Source organism: Monodelphis domestica, chromosome 4 (assembly GCF_027887165.1).
Source record: "Monodelphis domestica isolate mMonDom1 chromosome 4, mMonDom1.pri, whole genome shotgun sequence".
NCBI classification, from domain to species: domain Eukaryota; kingdom Metazoa; phylum Chordata; class Mammalia; order Didelphimorphia; family Didelphidae; genus Monodelphis; species Monodelphis domestica.
Window position 1 is genome coordinate 43,347,274 of NC_077230.1, and position 27,320 is coordinate 43,374,593.

The 27,320-nt window shown below is 36.1% G+C and overlaps 1 protein-coding gene across 2 annotated transcripts in view; it reads left to right on the forward strand.

Moving 5' to 3' along the window:
- Positions 1–27,320, forward strand: part of PHEX (phosphate regulating endopeptidase X-linked) — a 273,600-nt gene that overhangs the window by 212,931 nt on the left and 33,349 nt on the right. For both annotated transcript variants that reach the window (XM_056793356.1, XM_056793357.1), the window contains one exon: positions 22,725–22,779. In XM_056793356.1, coding sequence (XP_056649334.1) covers positions 22,725–22,779 — 55 coding nt within the window. The remainder of the gene's footprint in view (positions 1–22,724; positions 22,780–27,320) is intronic.

The window sequence follows — 27,320 nt, forward strand, 5'->3', positions numbered from 1 at the left end:
CCTTCATTGAAAAGGCAAGAAATGCAAGAGTATAGTAGAGTATAATAATACAAAACACAGTTTCACATTAACTGAGTTCTGAAAAAAAAAAGAGAAAAAAGGGACAAATATGCTTTAATTTTCACACCTATCATTTCTTTATCTGGAGGTAGATAGTATTTTTTTCCATTATGAGTCCTTTGGAACTGTGGTGGATCATTTTATTGATCAGGGTTATTAAGTCTTTCACAGTTGATTATCTTTACAATATTATGATTACTGTGTAAATTGTTCCTAAGGTTCTGCTCATTTCACTTTAATTTTAACTTTTGATTCTCTTCTCTCACATTTAAAATAAGGATTATTTAAAATTACTTCAATCTCAAAATCTGTAGTTCAAAAAGTTAATCAGGAGTGAGTGAGAAAAAGCAGCCACTTCTCAAATTTCTCTGTTATATGAGATCCCATGACATAGAGAAAGAGTTCCTAATCCTGGGTCTGTGAATTTTATTTTTAAAATGTTTTGATAACTGATTTCAATATAAAAGTTTCCTTTGTAATTTTACACATTTTATTTTATGCACGTAAAAACTTTATTCTAAGAGAAGGTGCATGAACTTTACCAGATTTCCAAAGGTTTCCAAGACACACAAAAAAGTTAAGAACATCTGATATAGTGGAATGAGTATATTCTATTTAACATCATCAAAAGATCTTGACTTGGATCCTAAGTTTGTAATCATCACCGTGGGTAAGTCATTAACCTCCCTAAGCCTAAATTTCTTAAATCATCTGTAAAATAGTAATGATGGTAGTATGTGTAATGCTATTTTATAGGATTGTTATGAGGATTAAATTGAGATAATGGAGAGAATAATAATAATAATGATAGCTAGCAATTAAATAGTATTTTAAGGTTTAAAAAATGTTTTCAAAATCTCAGTTAAGCACATGATTAAGTGAGAGGTGGAAGCACTTTGTTAACAATAAAGCTCTATAATTATAAGGTAATAGCACTATACATTTTTATATTTGGTATGCAGATCACTACCAGAATTGATAAGGAAAAAAGCAAATCGCCTTTGGTCCCCTGAACTATTAATATACATCTAGATATGGGAAATGATGTGGGAAATCCTCTTTCTAGAATTAAAAAGTATATATTTAATTTTTATATTTCATAATGCATTTATATTAGCCTGGAATAAAGGATAGGGACTTAGCCTTAGATTCAGCAAGATGCAGATTCAAATCCTTTTATCTCTTGGACAGAGGTTAACAACCTGAGGTCAATGGATATAATTCAGGGAGTGGATTATGAATTTGGATGGAAAAAATTACATTTTTATTTTTATTTATCTCTAACAAAAAAAATTAAAATTTCTTTTAATAATTTAAAAACTTTATTCTGGAACAGGTCCATAATTTTCACCAGATTATCAAAGAATTTATGGCATAAAAAAATCTCTAAGAAATTTGTACTAGAATAAAATACAAACGTCTGCATTTAAAATCCTATATGACCTAGAACCAACTTACATTTCCAGCTTTATTACCTATCACTTCTCTTTACTGTTTACTTAAACTGGTTTTTTGAAGTAGGAGTAGTGATCCATTTTCCTGTTTGGGTTTCTGCTCAGACCTTTCCAGAAGCCTATAGAATGCACTCACTCCTCTCTTTCCTTTGTTTCATAGAATTCCTACTTTCTTTCAAATTCCACCTCTAATATGAGGTCATTCTTGAGCCTTATATTTGCTAATTCTTCTCCCCTGAATTAACATGTAGACACAATTTCTTGCAGACACAAATGAAACTCTAAAGAAGGAAAATTTCAGTGTATTTTAGGACCTTCCTTTCTGCCTTTGACCTCTTTGGTGCTTATGTAAAGCAGTTGAATCAGTGATGGTTGTTTTAGCCACTTTTTTCTTTTTAACACAATTTCAAATTACTTTTCAGAATGGTTAAACCAATTTACAACACTATCAAAAGTATATTAGTTTAACTGTCTTTCCCCAGCATTGTCTATTCCTATTCCCATCTTCAGCCAAATGGTTAGATGTGAATAATTGCTGGGAGTGAAACCTCTGAGTTGTTTTGAATTATATTTCTCTTATTATTAGTTATTTGGGGGCAATCTTTCATTTGGGTCTTAATAGTTTACAGCTCTTTTTGAGAGCTATTTGTTCATATCCCCTGGGAAATGACTTTTTTTCCCCTTATACTATTGCATTAATCTCTTATTTATTGTTGACAGTGGACCTTTATCAGACATATTTGATACTGAGATTTTTCATTAGTGGACAGTTTCCCCCATTAATCAGTTGCACTGATTTGTTCATCCAAAAATCTTACAATTTTATTCAATTGAAACAGTCTTTTTTCCCCTCTGCTATATTTCTTCAATCTTTTTTTGGGCTTTCCTGGTGCTGATGTTATTTATTATTCTCATTTTACAAAAGTATAGCAAACAAAACTGCAGCCCTCAAGCCTGACATGGTCCTAAATACATACATATCTGTGTGTGTGTGTGTGTGTGTGTGTGTGTGTGTGTGTGTGTGTGTGTGTGTATACTCTAACAGAGCAAAAAGGATGTTGAAGAAAAGTTTACGAAAAAAATTCAAGTTGGAATTATCTTTCCTAATTACTTATTTGAAACCGAGGGTTCCTGGCATCCATGGACATAAGCTGTTGGGAAGAAAATTTAGTTATAAAGTGGTGTAGTGGTTAGAACACCATTTGAAAACAGGAAAAACTGAGTTCAAATTTTATTTTCATATACTTGTTAGCTCTATGTCCTTGAATAAATCACTTAATCCTTCCTGGCGTCTCTTTTCTGTAAAATGGAGATGATAGTACTTATAGGATTAAATGCAGTAATGTGTTTAGAGGTCTTTACCAGTCTTAAAAGTTCTATATGACCATAAGCTTTGGTTATTATGAGATCTCTATTTAAAAAATAAGTATCAATAGGCAGTAGGAATGAATTAGGTAACTCTTGTTACATTGAGAATAAATATTTGTTGATCAATTGGTTGTTTATAACTTTGGGCAAGAAGTGTGTTCTAGAATGGTGGATACCTTCTGTAAGGTATTAAATTAAACGTTAGATTTTGAAGAATCTTTAACAATTATGTTGAAATTAGCTTTCCCAATAAAAAAATACAACTTGACCTTCCTTACCACCACCACCACCACCACCACCACCACCACTGCTGTTTTTCATCCTGTTTTCTAAGAGCTACCATTATGAAGTGTGTGCATGCTTGGCGCCCTCCTGGGCTTTGGAATATGTACAACAGTGAGGGCAGTGCCCTTTAGTTCAGTCCACGATGTCCACTGCTGCTCAGAGAGGGTCAGCTCCTGCAAGAATCCCCCCATGCTCTTACCTTGGGAGAACTGAGCTAATCAGAAGTTTACTGAGGAAGATGTTTCAAAATAGTACAGTGACTTTTTGAAGCCTCCTGGGCAGAATGGTTTTGGAATGAACAGTTTTGAGCAGTGTTTTAATTAAGAGATTCAAGCTGTTCCTATTTTCCTAATGACCAGTGCTTGCTCTCATTGTAAATTACATTCACAGGCAAGAGCATGAGTAATCCTTTGGGTGACTATATCCCCTCACTCCTTTCCTCCTTTCCCAGCTAATATTCTTGTCTGAAAATAATAGTGGAGTTTTTTCTTATGATTTGCTACAGCTTTCCCTTCCTTTATTCCATTTATTTTCTTCAATGAGGAACAGCAAATTATGGTCATTTCCCCAAGTGAATGTCCCTATCGATTAAGGACTGATCCTATCAGCATGTGGCCATCTGTTTAATTGGGTTCTGTAGCTAAGAAGTAACTATACTTAGTAACATCATTATATCAAGTTCATTCCAGTAATCATTATCATCTTCTGATTTATGCTGCTTAAATCAACTTCTATTCTCATAAGGGATTTGAGAAGAAATGAGAGAAATCATGGGGGCATTGAGGGATTATTGATTGCATTTGGATTTGGAAGACCTGAGGTTGACTGTCTATTCTGCAGCAGCTTACTAGGTGTTGGTGCCTTGAGGCAGCTAGGTGGTATGGTGGATACAGCTCCAGACCTGGAATTAGAAAGACCTGAGTTCATATCCTCAGACATTTATTAGCTGTTGGACCCTGGGCAAGTCACTTCCCTGCTCTCTGCCTCAGTTTCTTTGACTACAAAATGGGGTTCACAATAGCACCTACCTCCTAGAGTTGCTGTAAGGATCAAAGATTACAATATTTGCAAAGTGTCTGATATATAGAATATATAATTATATTAGAATAATATATAGAATCATATAGAATATTATAATATTAAATTAGAATAATATATAACATGTAATAAAGTCTCGTGTTCTTCCATGAGCAAGCCACTTAGTTTCTTCATTTTGTTAGATTTAAAATGGTTGAAGGCCTTAAACTGTAACAGTTAAAAGAGTGATGTTGTAAACTGTAGTGAGTTAAAATGGTGGAAGATATAAATTGTGATAGATATAAGAGAGGGTGAGTAAATTTGACCGCAGAAAATATGTTTCACTACAGTGTCTTGGTTTTTAAATCAAATATAAGGTGGTCGCCAGGGAAATATTCCCAATTATTCAAATACCCAAGTCAACTGGGTTTTATAGAGATTTTAATTAATACAAATGTGGAATTAAAGAAAAGAGAGAAAGAGAGAAAAAGGAAATAAATATGAAGGGCCTTAAGCCAACATGGCCTAGACCTGAGTCTTAAGAGAGAGAGATCAGTCAGTCAGTCTTTTAACACTCACCACAAGGTCTGTCTAAGCAAGGATTCTAGTGACACCAGGCCAGCTCCATCTCAGCTGACTTCACCAGAGAGAGTTCCAGCCAGAGTCCTCCTTAAAGAGACTTCCAGCCAGAGACTGTTCCAAAGGGCCTCTCTCCAGAGCCTCCAGAGGGACAGAGTTCCCTCAGAGGAGCTCCAGCGAGACCTCCTTAGAGATTGCCCTCCAAGAGCTTCCCTTCTCCAGAGCCTCTCTCAAGAGATTCTTCTCAAGCGATCCTCATCAGAGATCCTCCAAAGGGATTTTCTTCCTCAAGAGATTCTGCTTCTTATATAGGAGGTGTTTCTCCTATGTCACCTCCCCTAAGTCCTTACATCTACCAATCACTGTAGACGTTTTCCAAAGGACTGCCCTTCTAAATTCTTGCTAAGTCGACAAATCTCCTCAGTAAGTCTGAACCAGAAAAAATGCTGTGTGTTGACTAATCTCCTCAGTAAGTCTGAACCAGTGAAAACAGAGCTGAGTCAACTAATCTCATTAAGAGAAAACTTGCCCGACCCTTTTAGGTACCTAGCATCTCATTGTATCAATTCTAAAAAACAGTCATGACTCAAAGAACTCCTTGCCTTATTATAAGCATGGGTCCAAGTACTTTCTTTGTTTAGCAAGGATTTTTCTCCCCTAAAGCAGTCTTAAGTACGGGTGGAGTAGAGGTCCTTCCCATAGCAAGGAGTTTTCTCATCAAAATGGGGAATGTTCCCAGTCCAATGGGGAAATTTTTAACATTCACAAGTCTGAGAAATTTCAAGGTTTACAATTTTAAAAACAGATCACAGGGAGATCATATGCTTATTTTATGGGGTTATTGTGAAAATCAAATGAGATATCATTTGTAGAACTATAGTGTCAATTGTGAAATGGGGGCCAAATGTGAAATATTAGCCTCATAGAACTGAAAGCAACTTGACCACAGTCACAGTAAGGTAACAAATGGCAAAGCAAGAGACCAAACCATGGTCAGTCCAGGATCATATCTCTTCACTCACTCACTCAATCAACAAGCATTTATTTTGTTGTTGTTGAGTTGCTTTAGCCATATCCAACTCTTTGTGACCACATTTGGGGGTTTTCTTGGCATAGATACCAGAATGGTTTGCCATTTTCTTCTCCAGTTTATTTTATAGATGAGAAAACTGAGGCAAACAGGATTAAGTAACTTGTCCAGGTCCTTATCACTAGTAAATGTTTGTGCTCACACTTGAGCTTAGGAAGGAAGATGAGTCTTCTTGATTCCAAACCCAGCACTCTATCCACTGTTCTACCTAGCTCAGCTACTATCACAGTGCCTACACTGTGCTCGTGCAGGGGATGCTGGTTCCAAAATTATAATAATCCCTGCTCCTCAGTGGTTTCCATTGTTATTATTCTGCAAAGAGGCAGCATGTCCTCCTGGATAGCTTGCTGTATTTAGACTGCTAGGCTTTGGTTCCTTTGAATTTTGCTACACATACTCATTAGCTTTGTGACAGACCAGGGACAAGTAATTATCCCTGAATCTTTCTGAGCCTCAGTTTCCTGACCTATACCAGGTAGGGGAGGAGAGCTGATAATAGCACCTATTCACAGGGTTGTATTACATGAGATCATGTATGTATTCCACATTGTAGAACTTGAAGCACTATAAACGTTTTATTTTATTTTCATATTTTAATTTTTAATTTTTTACCATTGACATGTAATAACAAATTTCCATGCAAGTTTTCCCAAGCCATATGATAGAAACTATCTCCCTCCTTCCCTTCCTGACTACACACATTTTAGCTGTTATTTGGGCTTGATATGAAATCCTGTAATTTTTGCCTATGGCTTTATGTCTCTCCTTTTTCTATAGTAATAATTGAGATTTTTTCTTACCCTTCAAGCTAGATAGCACAGGCCATTTCAGTACAAGAAAATTAAAATCATACCATCATATCAATTAAAATCCAATATATACAGATGCACAAGGGTTAAACTGGGAACTTGCATTTTTCTGGATTAATTAACCTGCCAGAAGCCTTAGAGGATCAACAAAGAGAGTAGAAGAGGAGCTCTGCTTACCATGGCATTCATCCTTGAGTTCTTAGCAACCAAGAGAACTCTTCAGTATTTACTCACCCAGTGAGTGATGTGAAGGAGGGCTCCTTCCAGAGTGGTTGGAGTTAAAAGGATGAAAAAAAAAACATTTATTAAATACTTTAAATGTGTAAATATCAGTGACTGGACTTTAGCTTGTGCGACATTGCTATTCTTGGGGCTCTTGGATTGATCAGCTCATCTTTGATAATTGCTTAGTTGTTGTTGTTGGTGGCAGGATATTGAACAGGCTTCTCCATAAGGGTTGTTCTCTTCATGAGGGTCTCCATTGGCAAATGGAGTTTAGGGCTCAATCCAGGGATCTTTGACAGAGACAGTAGCCATAGTTCTTTGTGAAGTTGTCAGGCTGATGGGATACTAGCCACATTTTTACTCTTGTTTTTTGTTTTAATTAAAAAATGCTACTTTTTAAAGTATACCCAGAGCTTTAGTATAAATGTATATAATTTAATTTATTCAGCATAGAATGCATATCTGCAGAAGGCCTTATTCTAAAATTAGCTTCCATTTTAATACATCTGAAATAGATTCTTCAATTATTATAAGCAAATAAACCTATGCATTGAAAACAAGCATCCCTAAGGGCTAAATGAGTAATTCTATTAGCTTACTTGAAATACACAGAGCAGTTGATTGCTTTAATTTAATCAAGGGTATTCCACTATTTACAAGATAAGGCGCCTAACAAATCTGAGGCATATTTTCTTCAAAGCCAGGGCCTAAGCTAGTTAAAAACCTTACAATTAATACAAGATAGTCACAGGTAGAATTTTTATGTTAACAGAATAATAGAATTTGAAATAGTAGTGTTTGGAGAAAGGCAAGAAGCCTCAGAGTTTACTCTCAAGATTTGGGATCTACCTGACTCTACAAGTTGCAAACTAAATTAACAGAGACTGAATCACCTTAGGTCTCTATATTATTGAGATTTATGTCTGAATTCACTTGATACTCAATTCAGTAGGCACTCATTAAGTGTTTATGGTGTGCAGGACACTAAAGAGCTGCTGGAAATACAAAGATAAAGAGAGAAACAATTCCTGTCTCCAGAAGCTTCTCTTCTCTGTGGGGGTGAGGTGTTGTGGAAGGAGGAAATGGAGGTTATTGTCTAATAACCTAGTTCCAGAATTTTCTGAGTATCCCTCCTATATATAGGACTTTAAGTTGGAAAGGATTTTATTTATGTAAGTCCGATCCCAAAGCCCATTAGTATGGGATTCCTGATTGGTGGAAATGAATTCTGTTTTACATGAGAGGCAAAGTGGAGTTGAAGAAAGCTGAGAACTTCAGTTCCATTGAGGACTCTTTAAGAGAAAGTTACTCTTTGAGACTTTTCAAATGAGAATCTTTTCTTCAAGAGCAGTGGTAGGAGAGAGAAAATGGAGGAGGCCAATCCCAATTCAGGTTGTTGAAGGAAAACACTCTGGGAAGATATGAAAGGATCAGGTAGTCTCATCCCTATCCCTAACTTGCTACTCTAGAGTCTTCGGGGAGTTTCCCTTTGGGTGAGATCCAAGATTGTCTCCCTTGGTTGAGTTGAGTTCCCAGTGGAAGAGCTCCTTTATGCTGGGTTTTATTATTTATGCATTTTTTGATATGTTTTCCTATGTATACCTTCTCTGATTTCTATTTTGCTACAATATGGATAAATGGGCTTCTTTGCTATTCACTATGTGTGATCAGTATGGAACTGGTTTTTGTCTTTAAAAAGGGTTAACTTGTGGTCCTCTTTTCCCCTAAGAAATGACAAAGTGATCAGAAGATAACCCCAAACCAATCATATCCCACTGAGAAACAATATTTAAGAGATCAGATATACTTCTAGCAATTTTTTATTCATGGCTTGGACTCCAGCATCTGATGCTACATTTAAATGTGGATTATGTCTCAAAGTAGAGTGGGCTGCCTAGGGAGGGAGTGGGCTTCTCTATTAGAGCTTTTCAAGCTTAGTCTACATGGTCACTTGTCTGCTTTATTGCAAAGCAGTTTTTTATTCATGGTTTGGACTCCATGGCCTCAGAGATCCTTTGAGACTTAGAAGTTCTGTGATTCTCTGCTTATCTCATCTCTATGAGCCTCTGGAATTTCTGTAATGATTCCTAGCTTTAAACCCTTCCCCCCACACCTTAATTAGTATAATGTTGTAGCCTACACTAGACATCCTAGTTAGCCTTGAAAAAAGTTGGCTTAAACTTGAGATTTCAATAAAATTCACTGTGCAAATTTAGAAGTTTTATGGGGAGGGCTCAAATTAAGTAGTGATCAAACCAAGGGGAAAATAGGTTTATTCACTTGAAGGCTAATTAAGTAATCTAAATGAAATACTTAAGGGCCTTACAGACAGTTCTGGAAATCTTAACTGAAATGTGCATAAACTACTAACAAAACTCATCAAATCAGTCTCCGAAGGTGAAAGCCATTTGAACATATTCCTCAGAAGATTCTGCACAGATGGCTGTTCCCTGTTGAGATGCAGCTGGATTCCCATTTGCAGGCCTTCCAACCATCCCAAGAAAACAATTAGGAAGTAGCCATAATAAAAACCTTAAACTATACAGTTCACAAAAGTGGGTTGCTTTTCCAAATGGCCTAGTAAGGGAATTTGAAACCATTACTTGCCTCCCTAAGCCAAAGGAGACCAAAATATAAGAGCTGGGGACAAAAACCTGTCCTTTTTACAAAAACAAATGCTGCTTTTTTCTTGCCTCATGTTTGGCATGTGGTCTTAGCTGACATCTGGAAATTCCAGATTTATTATTCTTTATGAAAAGTTTTTTTTTAATAGAACAAACTCTCATGTTCTAATATAAAGAAATACATTTCCTTTTCTTTTTTTAATAAAGGGTACTTAAAATTATGTTTTATTTGGCAGTGGTGTGCCCCTATAATCTTTGATAAACTGGGGAGACTAAATCTGGTGGATCCCTGGAATTCAGGATTTCTGAGCTACAGCCAGGCTAAAACCAGTATAGTGACTCCATCATCCTTGTCCCTGGAAAAGGAACCATCCACAAGGCTATCAGAAGAGGGTGATCCAGTCCAGGTCAGAAACCAAACAGGTGAAAACTTCAATGTAGATCAGTACTGAGATCCTCTCATCCCTGTACTTCCAGTCTAGGCAAGATAGGGAGAACCAATTTAAAAATAAATGGCCAGAAAATGCCTTTTTAATGATTATTGATACCTTTTATTTTTAAATTTAAATTTTATTATCAATTAACAAACATTCACCATTCATAATTTGGTTTCATTATTTTGATTGTAAAATGCATTTTCACAAAATGGATTCTTGGTTCCCTTGTTGCTTCCCAAAAAGCACATAGTAAATGCTTTATAAAAATGTGTATTCCTTTCCCATATGCTCTATAACATGGGGTAACAAAAGCTATGCCCATTATATTCCAGCCTTTTCAATAGATCCATACTTGTAACTGGTTAACCATCATCACCAGTGTTATTGTCATCTTTAAATGAATTGAATCCATATACAAGTATTTATTAAATAACTGTTGCACTGAAGGCACAAATGAGTCCCAATTACAATGAGTTAAAGTTCTAATTTGGAAGGTCACAAAACATACCAAAATATATAGAGAGCTTAAATATAAACTTAATAAATATAAAGTTTATACACACCCAAAGTAGTTAACAGAAAAGCAACATAATCAGAGTCTACACAAATGGACATATTGGAAAGGTAAAGATTAATGTAGAATATAAGGTATTGAACATTGTAACATGAGGTCACATCATAATGTGAAAAATAATTTAAACCCTTTTTGTTTATTTTAACTTAATCAATCAAGAACTTGGACTCCCCCCACCTCTGACACTTACTTAGTCATTAACATTTAGATCCTAAAAGACCACAAGCACTGCCCCCCCCCCCTCCCAGTGCTAGGTAAATTGGGAGACTTTGATTTGTTCCTGAGATGTGATAGACCCACAGTGAGAGGATGTAGAAACCAGAGTGAGAAGAAGTGACATGGAGAAAACTATAAAAGTCAGCAGAGGGAATTCTGATTCATTTTGCTGCCTTGGTGGCTCTTGCTGAGGGAGGACTTCTGTGTTGGTGTCACCATGTTGGATTTCTGCTGCCTTAGTGGCTCTTGCTGAAAGAGGGATTCTGCTGCATGGATGTCTCCGCGTTGGATGACTTCTGATTTGGAGGGTCTTCTGCATTGGAGGGATTCTTCTGCCTTGGACTTTTGCATTGGAGATTGATTCTTCGCTGGTAAGACTTGCTGAAGAGACTACTTTGACTCCTGGTTGGAGATTGGGACCTGAGGGAGCCTTTGTCAGAGTTGAGCTGGATTTCTTTGGATCTGCAATTATAGGGTATTTAGCTAGACAATATTTTCTACCTTCTTCCTACATTTCCCTCTTTACTATCTCTACCCTGCTGTAATAAAGCTACTAAAGCTAGTAATATACTCATAGTTTAATATTTAATTATTATAAACAGTGACCACAACAATTTTTAAAATTCTAATATTTGTCAAACCCATTTTAAATTATTATAATAACTAGTGAAGGGGGAATTATTTTCTTTGAAATCTTAAGGTTTCAAGCCAGGAATGTAGGATAGAATAGAGAGTCTTAGGAGGGGATGTTTTAAGAAACTATTCCCTATAAATTAGTTCTAAACATATGGATGTTACTGCAGGAAGGTAGCAGATGGTCAAGATGGCCAAGTTATCTCTTACTTTATCTCTAAACATGAGTCATATCTGTTAGAATGCCACACTTTTTGGTAAAGGAAGAGGTTGACATTCATATAACCTCTAAAAGATGCCAGCGATTACATAAAGACAACTATCATTTCAGGAGTGATAGCAATATCCCCTTACAGTGCAAATAGAAAATGCTCCATGATTGCCATGTCCTAATGAATGCTACTTTTTTGATCTGATTATAATAAGTAATTCTAAGCAGCAAAAGCTTTCCCATGTGGATGGTCAGACCAAACTCAAGTGATTACAGATCCCTTCCTGATGGGTCCTGCAAATATCCTGGCACAGGAACATCTGGAGGACTTCACTATCCACAAGAAATCTTTCTTTAACACAGACTCTCTTTTGGAACTCTTCCATAACACTTTTTGTGATCATACACTCCCTTGAATTATATTTATGCCTAATATTTGTGATTAGAAGATGGTCAGTGACCAGGGTTATTTCTGTTATTGTGTCTTTGAGGGAATCTTGAATCATTTAAGTCAATTTGATGGGCAACACTTTTTTGAAAAATAGCCTGCTAGGTGATGTTTTGATCTATGAACTGCTTTTTTTTTCATAATTGACAAACAATAAGCATAGTGGGTTTTTTTCTGCATCTCTAAGTCAGTTGTGAAATGGTAAAATGGGATTGATCATTGAATACCACTTGTGAAGGTCAGCTTGTTCCCTTTAAAAAGGATATCTTCCTTTCATGTAGAGTTGACTGTCAAACAAATTTCACATAAATGGGAAAGTTGATATGTGACTTAGTAGTAATTGATATTCTCTTGGTTTCCTTTTTGGGGATAGTAATAACTTCTGAGATTTTCAGACATTTAGTATCTTTTCCCCTCTTTTCTGCACTGCATACCATTCCCTAAATGTCTTTATAATTGTTCTCTAGATCATAAACTCCTTGAGGCCAGCTACTCTCTTTGATCTCTTTTTGTATCCTCTATGTTCAGCACAGTGTCTGGTACACAGCAGATACTTAATAAATGTTTATTGAGTCTCCCTCACAGATCTCTTCTTCATATATTTATTTGGTCCAATCTAGCTGCTTTTTTCATCTTTGTTCTCTTTAGTACCATTTCTGCATTCCTTATAAATACACGTGGGATTAAGACGTTAGGTATTAAGTATAGTGGCTCCAGCTCTTTATAAAGAAAATTATTTGTTATAATAATTTTTATGAATCTTTATGGTTTTTTCTTTTCATTTTTTCTTTTTTGTCCTTAAGTTCTTTTATGATGACTTTTTAAGATTATAAAACCTTCCATTTTAGAATCAATACGGTTTATTGGCTCTAAGACAAAAGAGTAGTAAGGGCTAGACAATTGGGGTAAAGTGACTTGCCCAGGGTCACATAGCTAGGAAGTGTCTGAGGCCATATTTGAAACAAGACCTCCAACATCTAGGCCTGGCTCACTATCTATCCACTGAGCCACCTTGCTGCTGTGTAATTGGAAATCTTATTCCTTTGAACTACATTTCCCAGGAGCTCACTGACTTCCTGTCCTTATGTGCTGATGAAGACATAGGGTGGTCTTGCTTGGCTAGCCCTCTTTCCTTCCTGGGTCGGGACATTGGTGGAGCAAGCTATTTGAACAGGTAGATTAGCTATGGGCATGTGGTTTTATTTTGTTACTTCTAGTGATTATTAATAAATCTTACAAAATATAATATTGAAGTTATTGTATATTAATTTTAATTTTTACAGTGCCCTGGGATGACTTTGCTTAGTTGTATGTTCCATTGCTTCTTTCTGCGTCATGATAGTACATTGCTCAAAATTGTCCATCACCCTTCTTTACAAGATTTTACAAATAAGCTCATTTTCTAACTGGATATTGCCTTTGGCAGCCATCCCTCCATTTGGCAAACATTAGTCCTTTTGAGTGCCTTGTTATGACAATTAATTTTGCCCAGTGATTAAATTAGTATATAAAATATTTTAATTGGTGTCAGTGCTATTTCTTGCATACATTTTGATGGCAAATTACATGTTTAAACAGTTTGGTATTTTTTTATTTGTATATTATACCCTTTACTCATTATTATTCTTTTTGCTCTTTGCTGATTCTGGTTTTAGCATTGACTTGTGTATAAACAAATGATCAGGGTTATCTCCTACATCAGTCATAGTTATCTTCTAGTTCACCATAATATAATATATTTTGGGTTTTTTTTTTTTTTGCAAAGATATTTGGTACTTTTGGGATTTAGAGCCTCTCAACTTCTAATACCCTCCCTCCCTAAAAATCTTATATTTAACTACTTTATATTTATGCTCCATATATTTTTATATGTACTTGCTGTGTCTCCCATTAAAATGTAACTTCATTTTGCATGAGGACTTTTTCATTCTTTATGATTGTGTCTCCAGAGCATTCCCAGATCTTGGCAAGTAGTTGACACTGAAAGACTTGTACATTGATTAGATGATTGATGAAGCTTTCATGTAATCAAAAAGTCTTTGGCTTCTCTCATTTCTTTCTCAGGTGTCACTCTTTCTGACATATTTCTCTCCATCCTCTCCAACTTTGGCCCTATGAACTGCTTTTTTAGCTTTTCTAAGTAATATTTTTGACCCAGTCTTCCATTAATCTGCAACTTCCTTTTTTCTTATCTTCCTTTTTCTGACTTCATTTGTAGGAAAAAAAGTCAAGCAGTAGATTTTTGTTGTTTGTTCAGTCATTTCAGTCATGTCTGACTCTGTGACTCCAGTCACGGAGCTAGGATGTATTTGAGGTTGTATTTAAACTCAGATCTTCCTTCTAGGCCCAGTGCCCTTTTCACTGCACCACTTAGCTGCCACAAACTGTAGATATGCAGAGAAAAATGAAACAATTGCCGTCATCACCAAGGAACTTGCTGTATATTCATCTTGGAGTAAGAGAGTGAGGATGGTAATATGCATCCTACACATCAATTTTGGTGGGGGAATTTTAGAGGAAGAATCCACACAATGGAGTCCAGGGGTATTTGAGGAAGCAGAGAATACTTTGTTCTGTGTGGATCAGAGAAGACAATGAAGGAGGTGGTCTTGTTTTGAGTCTTGCAGAAAGATAAAGACTCTGAGAGATGAGAACTGAGTGAGTGCCTTCCAGGCACTGAATTCCTTCACCCATATGAATACACACATGAAAATAAGAAATGGTGGAGCAAGTTTGTGGATCAGTCAATTGTCCAGTTTGACTGGTGTTATAATTAAAATTAGTTAAGATTAAAATTAGTCTCTATGCTAAAGGTATTATATTTTAGAAGTTTATTAAAGATCAAGAAATAAAGAAAATACAAAATAAGAAAGCATGTGCTACCTACATCTTGCCGGCTAGGTAGAGAACCACGTGTCCCTAGAAGTGGAAGCCAAGAGAGAGCCTCAAGTAGGCAGAGAGCCCCTTTAAATAATAATTTGTGATCTCGCACTCAGATGAGATTCTGGGGAATTCTGGGAAGTTCCAAGGACTTTTGGGAATTGAAGTCCAAGGTTCAAATCTCTATTTTTTATACTGGAATGTAGAAGAAGTGAAGGAGACTAATGTGATATAAAACTAAAGATTTTTTATTTTATTTTATTCTAGAAGCAGTAGGGGATTGCTGATGATTTTTGAGCAGAAGAATGACATTTTTTTTGTGCCTTAGGAAGATTATTTTGGCAGCTGAGTGAAAGATAGTCTGGAGAGAGGACCAAGTGGGGGCAGTAACCATGTTGGGAAGCTACTATAACAGTCTAGGTAACTGTTACCAAAATGATTTTCTTTAAGCACAGATCTGAACATTTTATTTCATTACTCAACCCACTTCGGTGGCTCCCAGTTGCCTCTCAGATATAAACACTTCTTTTTAGCTTTAAAAGCTTTTTACAACTTGGCCCCAACTAAACTTTCCAGTAGATTCTAGTTCACTCCCACACTCTGGACTCAAACCAAATTGCCCTCTCTGTATTTCACACATAGCACTCCATCTCTTGTTTTGGGGTCTTTGTCCAGGCTGTCCTCCTATGCCTGGGATGTACTTTCTTCTATTTTTGCCTTAGAGAATTCCTTCTTTCTTCAAGAGGAAGTTCAAGTACCACTTTCTACATGAGTCCTTTCTTGATGAACCTAGTGTCCCCTTTGTCCCCAACTACCTTATGTTTGTTATTGTTTGGTTGTTTTTCAGTTGTGTCCAATTCTTCATGACCTCATTTGGAGTTTTCTTGGCAAAGATACTGGAGTGTTTGCCATTCCTTCTCCAGCTCATTTTACAGATAAGGAAACTGAGACCAGAAGGGTTAGGTAACTTGCCCAGGGTCACATATCTAGTAACTGTCTAAGACCAGATTTGAATTCATGAAGAGGAGTCTACCTGAATTCAAGCCCAGTACTCTCTCTAGCTGCCCTATACCTTATATTGACAATCTTCAATTTATTCTCTTTTTATTTATTCTGTATATAATTGTACATGCACTTGTTTCCCCCTTGAGAATGTAAACTCCTTGCATGTAGGAACATTTCCTTGTGCTTATCTTCCCAGTGTCTGACACATAGTAGGTATTTAATAAATACTTGTTGATTGATTGAAATAGAAGTTTGCAAAGATTAGCATCCATAACTACCTCCTAATATCTTTCATTGTTTTTGCTTATTCTTTTTATTACTAAATGAAGTTAACTTCATACATGTATTGTTAACAGAACTTTCAGAATATGCTTCTGTATTGGCAGGCTTTGAATGCCTCAGAGTTTTCCCCTGAATTTGTGTGGGGTTGATTGGAGCTTGGTTTGACAGGCTATCTTCATAGATAAATACATCTACATGCATATATCCCTTTATAGCTAACACATAAATCTCATCATGTACACCTTAATATTACTTAGATCCCATTTTATGATTCTGGAGTTGACAAGCTAAAGAAGTAATCTTCATTCCTTCTCTAGCTTACTTTTGCTTTTGCTTTTTGGCTCATAGTTGATATCAAAGATTATTAATTCAGTAATCCTAGTGCTTCTGATGAAGCCAAACAATAGAATGTCAGGAATAAAATAATTCCAGTTTGAGATTAGATTAGGTCTTCTGGTAGTTTCCAGTTAAGTTTTAAAAAAAATCATCAGCTTTTCCTTTTAATGGAAAAAAAAGCTAGCCATTTGGGTTTAAGAGATTTGGCAATGAACACTGTGAAGTCCATGTCATCTTTTTAGATATAGTCAATCCCAAAAGCCAAGAGAAAAGGAAGTATGAACACATTTAACTTAATGAGAGATGGAATCCTAATTAGCATCATGGAATTGTGAATAATAGTAAAAGTTTTCAAATAACAGAAAAAAAATTTAGAAGTTTATGGTTTTAAAGTACTGTGTCCTAGCTCTGTTCGCTCTCATTATATAGATTAGGAAATTGGAGAAGAAAGGAAGGCTAAATAATGTGCCTAGCATCTCATAAAGTCAGTAGATAAATCATAGTAGTAGTTATGAGCTTAATTATGAGCTTCTAGGAGCAGAGGAATATGCTCTTAATTCTAGACATACCTGTCATCTCAGTTATGTTTGACCCTCTCTTTCCTGATCCCAGAAGCATAGCTTTACAACTTACCTTACAGATCACTTAGTTGAACCCTTTCATTATATAGATAAGGAAAATGGAGCCCAAAGAAGTTACATGACTTGACTCTGATGATAGCCTTAGCTTGTGTTTAAGGTGCCTCACGTCTTTACAGTTCAACAATATGCACCTTCCTAAAGCATTTTGTGCTTTAAAGTGGAAGTAATTGATATGAGAGGGTTGGGAATGGGGAGTAAGAAGATGAGGAGTCATAATTTCCCAATTCTACATAAATCAATAAAAGACTATGCTTTGTAAACTTGTGACTCTATGGCCCCTGATCTGTGGGTCAAAGAATTAAGATTAGGCATAGGGAGGAAAATAGCAATTCACCAATTCACCAAAGGAGAAATTCTTAACTTTTATTTTTCCAAGTCTTAGACCCTCTGGTAATCTGGTGAAATCTATGGACCCATTCTCAAAACAATACCGTCAAATGTATAAAATAAAATACCAAAGTATCAGAATATATTTAGGAAAAGTTCATTGACCCCAAATTAAGAACTTCCACTAAAGATTATTGACTGTAGATACCTCTACATTCTCAGCTTTTAAGTATGTCAATCTCTTTTTTTGCTTCTTGTTCATCCATGTTTTCTTATGGGCAAAGTATTTCATAAATATACACTTTATATAGACTCTAGTCTGCAGTAGTAGCCATTCTATTGGAATGGCATAATTGTTGCTTTTGAAGGGAAAAGTTGGATAATCAAATCCATCCAGAGTTTGCTATTGAGCAGAGATTCTTTGGAGAGTAAGTATCCTATTAAATGCTGATATCATACAATAATTCTCATGGAATCATAGGTCATATTTCAACTCAACTCTCCCCTTCTACTATAAAAACATGCCTTCTCCCAGGCCCCTAGGAGTGGAAGTGAAAAATCTTCTGTGGAGAGGGTGTGAGAGGGACGAAACATATTTCTCCTGTTAAGGCTTAGAGCACTTTCCTTAGAAAGGATGATGATAGCAATTCCTATGAAACACGGTCTGGAGAGACTGACTAAACATAAATTACTTTAAAAGCATGAAAGCTATATTACACAGAAGGAAGCTATCAAACGTCCTTTCCCCTCTCCTCACAATGTTTTACTAGATCAGCATAAGACAGCATGTATTTTGTTTATTAGATTAGATTCTAATATTTTAGTGTTGGATTCATTGTATTCATGGAAACCTAACTCCACAAAAGTGTGGCATTCTGGAATTTGGCATCCGGAAGGGATGTTGATTGTTTTTAGTCAAGTTCTACTCTTTGTGACCCCATTTGGAGTTTTCTTGGTAAAGGTGGGTTGCCCATTCCCTCTCCAGCTCATTTTATAGATGAAGAAACTGAGGCCAAAAGTGTTAGGTGACTTACCCGGAGTCACATAGCTAATAAATGTCTGAGGCCAGATTTGAATTCAGGAAGATTTTTCTTTTATTTCTTTTATATATATAGTTATATGTTTTTATAAGTGATTTATATATTATATTTATTATAATTCATTATCTAAAACAATACATTATAATTATATAAATTATACATTATGATATATAATAAATTATATATAATATATTTGTAAATACTATAGTAAACAATATAATATTAAATGATAAAATAAGTAACAATATATAAAATATAACTATATTATCTATAATACAATACAATATAATATAATTAATATAATATGGAATGATATATGATATGATACAATAAAATACAATATACTATACTATACTATAAGATATTTTTAATTAAAGTTTTCTTTATTCTAGGCCTAATGTTCTAGCCACTGCCTCACTAGAAGGGATGTTAGTAGTCACCTAATTCATACTGCAATCCTTGCAAGAATCTTTTCTTTAGCCTCTGCTATTTGACCCACAGAGAATAGATTTGCTCAGAAACAGAGGCGCTTTCTTTTATTTTGGCCCTAGTTTTCACATTCCTTTTCTTGGACGTGAATTGGCCACTGGCATCAGTGTATCCTCTTGGATACCACCCATTTTGGGGAGGCATGTGAGAAAGCATGATTTCCTAAGACACTGCTTATGCCTAGGACTGTGTTGTTGAACTGTCTTACTCTCTGGGCACACCCAGCACTGCTAGAGAGCTCATTTATGATGATTTTGTGCTTTTAACTTAAGGGACCATCTCCCACATAAGGTCTTTCTTAACACTAAAATTAACTCATTTACTTTAGTTATATTTTATATCTATTGATTTGTCTACATGCTGTTTTTCCTTGATAAAATGTCAGCTCTTAGAGGCAGTAACCATATCTTGACCTTTGTCTCCACAGGGCCTATCACAGTGCTTGCCACATAGGAGATACTTAGCCAGTGTTCATTGTTTGACTTTATTATAGAATCTAAGAACCTGACACCGAGTAACAAAATTGCAGAGAAAGTTAGAAAGAAGGTATTGACTGCATCCCACTTCTTTTTTTCAAGAAGAAGAAAAATGTTCTTTCTCTATTTCAGTATTTGTGATTAATTCCAGGAGAAGGATGGGAGAGAGAATTCAGTAAGTGGTAGTGAACTTCAAGGAGAAAAGTAGCATTAAAGCATGAAACAAGTGGTGAGGGTAATGTGAAGTCAAAGAAAAAAGAAAGAAGATATATATGAGGGAGAGAGAGGGCAGGAGAAGTCTAGAGAAAAGGAAAATGCTCTCTTCATTTTTTATTTTCCAGCTCTGCTTAATACAACTTATCTACTTCAAAAGATAAGATACCGAGTTGACCCTGTCAGGATTTGGAGCTATCATTCTAGCTAGTCTGCATTTGCCAAAAAAAGTGGTTTAAGCCATTTATCCATTCACTCAAGCAAAACAGGCAGAAGGGCATCCGATTATTCTTTTTTTTATCAGCACTGGGTGCTTTGGACCTGACAAGGTGAACAGATAGAGCTGATCAGAGGAATGTCATGGCAGCGGCATGCGACTCTGAGGGCTGTAACAGCGAATGGCTGAAGAGAGAGGGCACGGAAGTGCCAGCTGCTTCTTTGCTCTGGGTTTGGAAACGTACAAGAATTCTGCACGTAGTAACGTGTAGAGAAACCTATGTGATTTCAGGGGGTATGTGACTGGCTTATGATCTTTCTGCCCATTTAGACTTGTGCCAAATTTGGGAGATGGATGGGGGAGTTGCCATAAAAGCATAGAGATCTGGCATCTTTTTGGACTTTGGAGGGATTCTCAGAGCAGACACATTGCTTAAATAAAAGATGAGAGACTGACATACAGAAATCAGAGATATTTAGGACTCTAAATATTCTGAAAACTGTGATGACATAGCCTCCTTTAAAAACTTTAAATCTCTAGAAACCCAGAAGACTATGAACTCCTTGTAGTAGTGACTGTTTTGTTTTCACCTTTGCTATCCTTGGTGCCTGGCAGTGTCTTGCACATAGTAGGTCCTTAAGAAATATTTGTTGAATTGTTGAATAGAAGAAATTTGTGATTGGAGGGAGGGGAGAGAGAGAGACAGAGAGACAGAGAGACTGAGAGAGAGACAGAGACTGAGAAACAGAGACCGACAGAGAGACAGACAGGGAGAACATGAACATATAAGGGAAATAACATCCTGAACTGAAGAAATCTGCCTTTTGAAATTAGATTCGACATCTAGTATTAGACACCAGTATCAACAAAAGTGAACTGGTAGGAATAATCATAGTGGCTAACATTATTGACATAGGTTTTAAGTTTTATGAAATGTTTCATCATTAGTATATCTCATTTGAATTTTGCAACCACCAGGCCAGGTAATCATTTTACAGATGTGGGAATTTCATTTCATCACAGTCTGGAGAATTTCAGCGACTTATCCAAGGTCACATATAGCTATGTGCCTGAACTACTGGATCCCAAGTCTAGTTTTCTTTCTTCTACATCATACTGCCCCTCTTAGAGTAGATGGATTAGTCTATCTGATGATGAACATGTAGACTCTACCCAATTCCATTAATTAGTTCCATGAAAACTTCCCATTTGGTGAGACAATGTCATGGGGACAATTAGATCCGTAGCAGAATCCACTGCCCTGGTGAGAATGAGGAGGAGGGGGTATCCTCAACTTGTAGGATATTTGGGTGTTATGATAATTTGTGGTCATAATGTCCTAATGATGTTATTCTGAAATGATGTGGGTCTTGGCAATGCTATGAATAGTTTTTTCCCCTCATGACTCTATTGTAAAATAGTAATATACCTCCTCACATGGGAATGATAAGAGCAAACATTTCTATAGCTCTTTAAGATTTGCAAGAAAATTGTTTCCCTTACTCCTTTCCCTAATCTCTCCTGGAGATGGTAAGTTATTTGATCTAGGTTATACATGTATTATTGTGCAAAATATGCTTCCATATTGGTTATTGTTATAAGAGAATACTCACATAAAACCAAAACTACAAAATAAAACCATAAATAAACTAATGCTTTGATCTGCATCGTCTCCAACAGTTCTTCCTCTGAAATGGATAGCATTCATTTTTTAAAAAAATCATATTTTACTTTATATGTAACATTTTATGTTTAACAACTTTTAAAACATAATTTACACAAAAATCACATATAAATTTAAATAAATTTACAGAAAAGCAAAAGTTCATGGTTACCAATTATATGTAACAACAAATTTCAACATGTTTCCCAAAGTTATATGATCCAAATTGTCTCCGTTGGTGCTTCCTTCCCCCCTCTTGGAGCTGGCAAGCAATTCTATCTGGGTTATACATGTGTAATCACACAAAACACATTTCTATATTGTTCATTTTTGTAAGTGAATAATCTCATAAAATCTAACCCCCCCCAAAGATATGCCCAAATAAACAAGTGAAAAATCATGATTTCATCTGCATTCCTACTCTGACAGTTCTTTCTCTGTAGGTGAATAGCATTCTTTGTCTTATGACTCTCTGAATTGTCCTGGATCATTGCATTGCTAAGGGTAGCTAAGTCTATCACATTTGATTATTCCACAAAATTGTTTTTACTTTGTCCAATGTTCTCTTGGTTCTGCTTATTTCACTCTGCATCCATTCACGTAAGTCTTTCTAGTTCTTTCTGAAATCATCCTGTTCATCATTCCTTATAGCACAATAATATTCCATCATTGTCATATACCAAAATTTGTTCAGCCATTCCTCAATTGATGGACATCCCATCAATTTCCAATTCTTTGCTACCACAAAAAGAGATACTACAAATATTTTTGAGCAAGTAGACCCTTTCCCCCTTTTTATGAGCTTTTTGGTGTACAGACCCAGTAGTGGTATCATTGGATCAAAGGATATACACAGTTTTATAGCCCTTTGGGCATAGTTCCAAATTACCCTCCAGAATGGTTGAATCAGTTCACAACTCCACCAATAATTTGCATTTGTGTCCTAATTTTAAAGCAAATGATCTCGGAGGCTTTGATTGGGTCATTTCAAATAAAGCTGCAGAATTATGGTTGGAAGTTAGGAGAGCTCTCTGACTACAAGGAAGGCCCATTAGCCAGAAACTCTCTGGATGTGGATGGAAATAAATACAAATATTTAAATTCAATTCTTTTTTCTTTTCCCAGGGTTTCCAGCAGGAGAACTCCAAAAGCCTTTTTTTTGGGGAACAGCATATCCTCGGTGAGTAAGGAAAAAAGTTGCTTAAAAAATAGAATAATAAATTGATCAGGAAAGGAGAGAGGGAAAAAGAAAAGAAAAAAGCAAATGTATTTTGAATTTTGTGAATGTATTGCCTAGTAAAATAATAATAATAACTGATATTTATATAGATTTGAAATTTGTAAGAAATTTAATATAAATTATTACATTTGACCCTCTTGCTGGCTCTGTGATGAATATTATTTTCACGGTTTTCCAGATTTTGCAGTTCACAAGCTGAGCAGTTAAGTGATTTGCCCAAGGTCACAAATCTAATTAATATTAGAGGCAAGGGTTGAACCTAGGTCTTCCTGGATCCAAGTCTAGCATTATATCCATTCCTCCTAGGATGAATAGTGGCCTTCACATCTGGCCAGAAGAGATATTTATATTTGATACTGGTCACTAGGGTTGATTGTCTTAGAGAAAAATAATGGAGAAAAGGTCTGTATAATGTTGGTGAGATTTTATTTTATATCTATATCTAGATATATCCGTATATCTATATCTATATATAGAGAGAAAGTATGGAATAGTGGGTAGAGAGGTAAACTCAAAACTAGATTTTGCCTTTGATACTTTCTGGTTAAGTGATCCTGCCTGAGTCTCCTAAGCTCTTGGTATCCCAGTTACCTCTCTAAGACTTTTTTGGAGAAGTTGCCCATCTGCATTAGCAGAGGGAATTCATCATTGGGGGACTCTTTATGCTCATGAAATCACAGGTCTTTTTTTTTTTTTTTAAACAACATCATTGTGAGGGAGATAGCACTAATATTATCAGCACTTTAAAGAGGAGGTAAATGAACCTCAGGGAGAGTAAATGAATTGCCCAAAGTCAATGTCAGAAGGAGAGTTAAATTTAGGTTTCCTTTCATTCATTCATTCATTCATTCAATAAACATTTATTAAACACCTACTATGTGCCAGGCACTGTGCTAAGCACTGTGGATACAAAAAAAGTTAAAAGACAGACCCTACTCAAGGAGCCTATAGTCTAATGTGTTAGACAATATACAAACAAATATGTACAGAACAGGTTTTCTATGGATAAATAGGAAATAGTGAATAGAGAATAGTCACTGGAATTAAGAGGGATGGGGGAAGACTTCTTGTAGGAGGTCAGATTTTAGCTGGGATTTAAGGGAAGCTTTTTGACTCCTAGTTTGGCACTCTGAACTATGCTAGGCTGTTTCTTCTAAATCTAGCACTATCCAAGTGACTGGTCTCTCATTGTCCTGCCATTGCTTACTGTCTTTTTCTGAAGTCTAGAAAACCTTAGGGCATGCAAATTACAGGTAAAATGATCAAGGAAATAAGGCTGTAGCTTCTAATGTACCATTTTACCTTTGAAGTCTTTATTAATGAACCTTCCAGAATCCCTGGTTCCTTTGCAGATATTTCAAACAAGAGGACAATGGCTGATTGTGGCTTTTGATTCAAATGTAATTAGGAAATACTTAAGAAAATTATAAAAATTCAATAGAACACAGATAATGTTAATGTGTCACTTTCTTTTTTTAGCCCTTACCTTCAGTCTTAGAATCAATATTGGTTCCAAAGTAGAAGAGTGGGGAGAGCTAGGCAATGGAGGTTAAGTGATTTGCCCAGGGTCACACAACTAGGAAGTGTCTGAGGCCAGATTTGAACCTAGGACCTCTCATATCTAGGCCTGGCTCTCAATCCACTGAGCTACTCAACTGCCCTCTAATGTGTCATTTTCTAAGTCAGTGTGTGGCACACAGAGATCTTTATGTACTAATTAGTGGCCCCCATTTCCATTTGTTTGGTACACTGCTTTATTATAGCTTTATAGCTAGAAGAGACCTTGGAGATCATCAAATTTAACTCCCTTTTTATTAGATGAGAAAACTTAGGCCCAGGGTTAAAGGACTTCCCCAGACTCCCAGAATTATTGTTTATCCAATGCATTTGAAGATTTAGGGTCAACTTCAGACAAAATCATGAGGTGAACTTGAATATTTAGTTTGGTATTTTCCTATCTTGCATCGATTGAGCACTGGACTCATCTTCTTGAATTCAAATTTAGCCTCAGATATTTGCTAGCTGTGTGATCCTGGGCATATTACTTAACCCTGTTTGCCTCAGTTTCCTCATCTGTAAAATGAATGGGAGAAGGAAATGGCAAACCATTCTAGTATCTTTACTGAGAAAACTCTAAATAAGATAATGAAGTCAAATATTATTGAAAACAACTAAAGAGCAACATCTCTTGTTTTCCATTGGCTTTCTTGACACTTTAGGGATTCCTCCTTGTTGTCAATAGGTGTGTTTTTACTCTCCCTCTTCTCTTCCTCTCTACTGTAGTCTCTTCCCCAAGCCTGTCCTTTTTAATCCCCGATTTGAGCTTTCCTTCTTTACCCTACCTCAATCCAAATTCACCTTGACTTGTCCCATTCCATCTCAACTACCTCTAAAATAGAAAGCAATCTGATAAACTAATCCCTGATGAGGAATTAGTGGCAACCTCTCCAAAGATATTTGCCTTTAAACAAAGGAATCATGAATATTCTAAATATCAATGAAGAGAGACAAAAATTTATTTATTTATTTATTTATTCAGCTATCTATCTCTCTATCCATCTCTGTCTCTCTCTATCCATCCATCCATTCATCCATCCATCCATCCATCCATCCATCCATCCATCCATCCATCCATCCATCTATTTATCTATCTTTCTATCTACCTTTACTTGCAGTGTTAGAATCAATACTTGTATTTGTTCCATGACAAGAAGAGCAGTAATGGGTAGGCAATGGGGGTTAAGTGACTTGCCCATGGTCACAGAGCCAGGAAGTATCTGAGGCCAAATTTGAACCCAGGACCTCCCGTCTCTAGGTCTGGCTCTCAATCCACTGAGCCACCCAGCTGCCCCACTTTGTATTTTTTAATACCAAGCCAGAACCATTTGGAGGAAAAGCACTCTAAAGATACAAGTTATCATCAGTTTCAGGACCAGCCCTAGAATCAGTAAAACACTAACCTTACTGTTCAAACTGGTTTTTAAAAGCTGACAGTGGTACATTTAATGAGCTAGATTTTCTCTGCTGGAAATGATCCATCCCCCAGGCAGGAAGTCACTATTGAGAAGTTTTGTGAATATATTTAAGTTTTATAAACATGTTTTTTTTTTAAATCTATTGATTTCAAACATTCCCTGACTTTATTTAGAAAGGAGAATATGCATTTAGCCCAATGGGATAGCCTTATTCTTATACATACAGATCAAAGTTATGTGCATATATGTAATTCTATCTATTGTTATAGTTAACTGTAACTGTTGTCCTTAAGCTCTCCTGAAACAGAGGAGTTCAGCACCGATTCAAGAATCTTCTCAGTCTAACTGTGCCTCAATTTCATCTCTAAAATGCAGGAATTGGACTAGATAGTCCCTGAAGTCCTTTTCTGCTCTAGTTCTATAGCAATATTCTACTTGCCTTCTTCCCTACTAGTTGCTTGAGAAAGAGACCTGTTAGAACCTCCTCCCTGCTCCATGGCAGAACAATTTCTTCAGGGCTGCTTTTTTTCTATGCCTCTTCCTTTCATTTAGTCTGTTACCCATGTAGAACCAGCACCCAGTGAAGGAAAGACTATCTTTGGTGCAGAGAGACCAGGAAAAGCTCTGAACCAGGCTCTTGGAAGACATGCCTAATGCTGCTGATACAACCCTGCACTATGTAAAATTACAAGATAGCTCCATGATTGAAATGCATAATTTTACTGTTATTCCTTTAATGAAGGTTTGCAATGATGGAAAAAACAGTAGGAAACATTTTATCAAATGCAAATTACCTCGCAGGAAGGAAATCACAAAGGAAAGAATGGCTACCAAGGGGAAAAATTAAATCTTAACTCACTTCCTTGGGTACAGTTGAGACAAACAATTAGTATGTTAAGGATCATTATGTCCTGTAATAACATGTTACTTGAAAAACTTTAGCTGCCTGCTCTTATAGGCAATGAGTATTGTCTGTATCTGAGTTTCCTTTGATATCTGTGCGGGTGTGAGGGCAGCAGACAGCAAACTGTGCCAGCATTCAAGACGACTTTAGCCACTCATCCAAGGAACACATATCATGCATTAGTTTGAAGAGCGAGCTTCTTATTGTCCTCTTCAGAACGTTGGACAACCCCATAAAATAGTCAAGAAGTAGATATAATCTGCCACTTAGGGAATGATTAAATCTCCATTTGTGGCATTCTAGTGCATTAGATGTGATTGTATATCATTTTTTTTTGGCTTCTGCAAAGATGAAGGAAATAGTGTTAACACCTCCTTTTGAAAACTTAATGGAAATCTGTTTAATGCCTCACAATCTGTGTCATGCATTTGCAGGCCTGTCTGTCACATAAGCCAGAGGAGAATGATTAGAGCTGACAACACAGAGATCCCTTTTAATCTTTGATCCTTACTCTTTTTGTGTGACTACATTAGGAGAATAGTTTTATTTTTAATGCTGTAGAGTCTTTTCAATGAATTCTCAGCTAGAAAAGAAATGGCGAG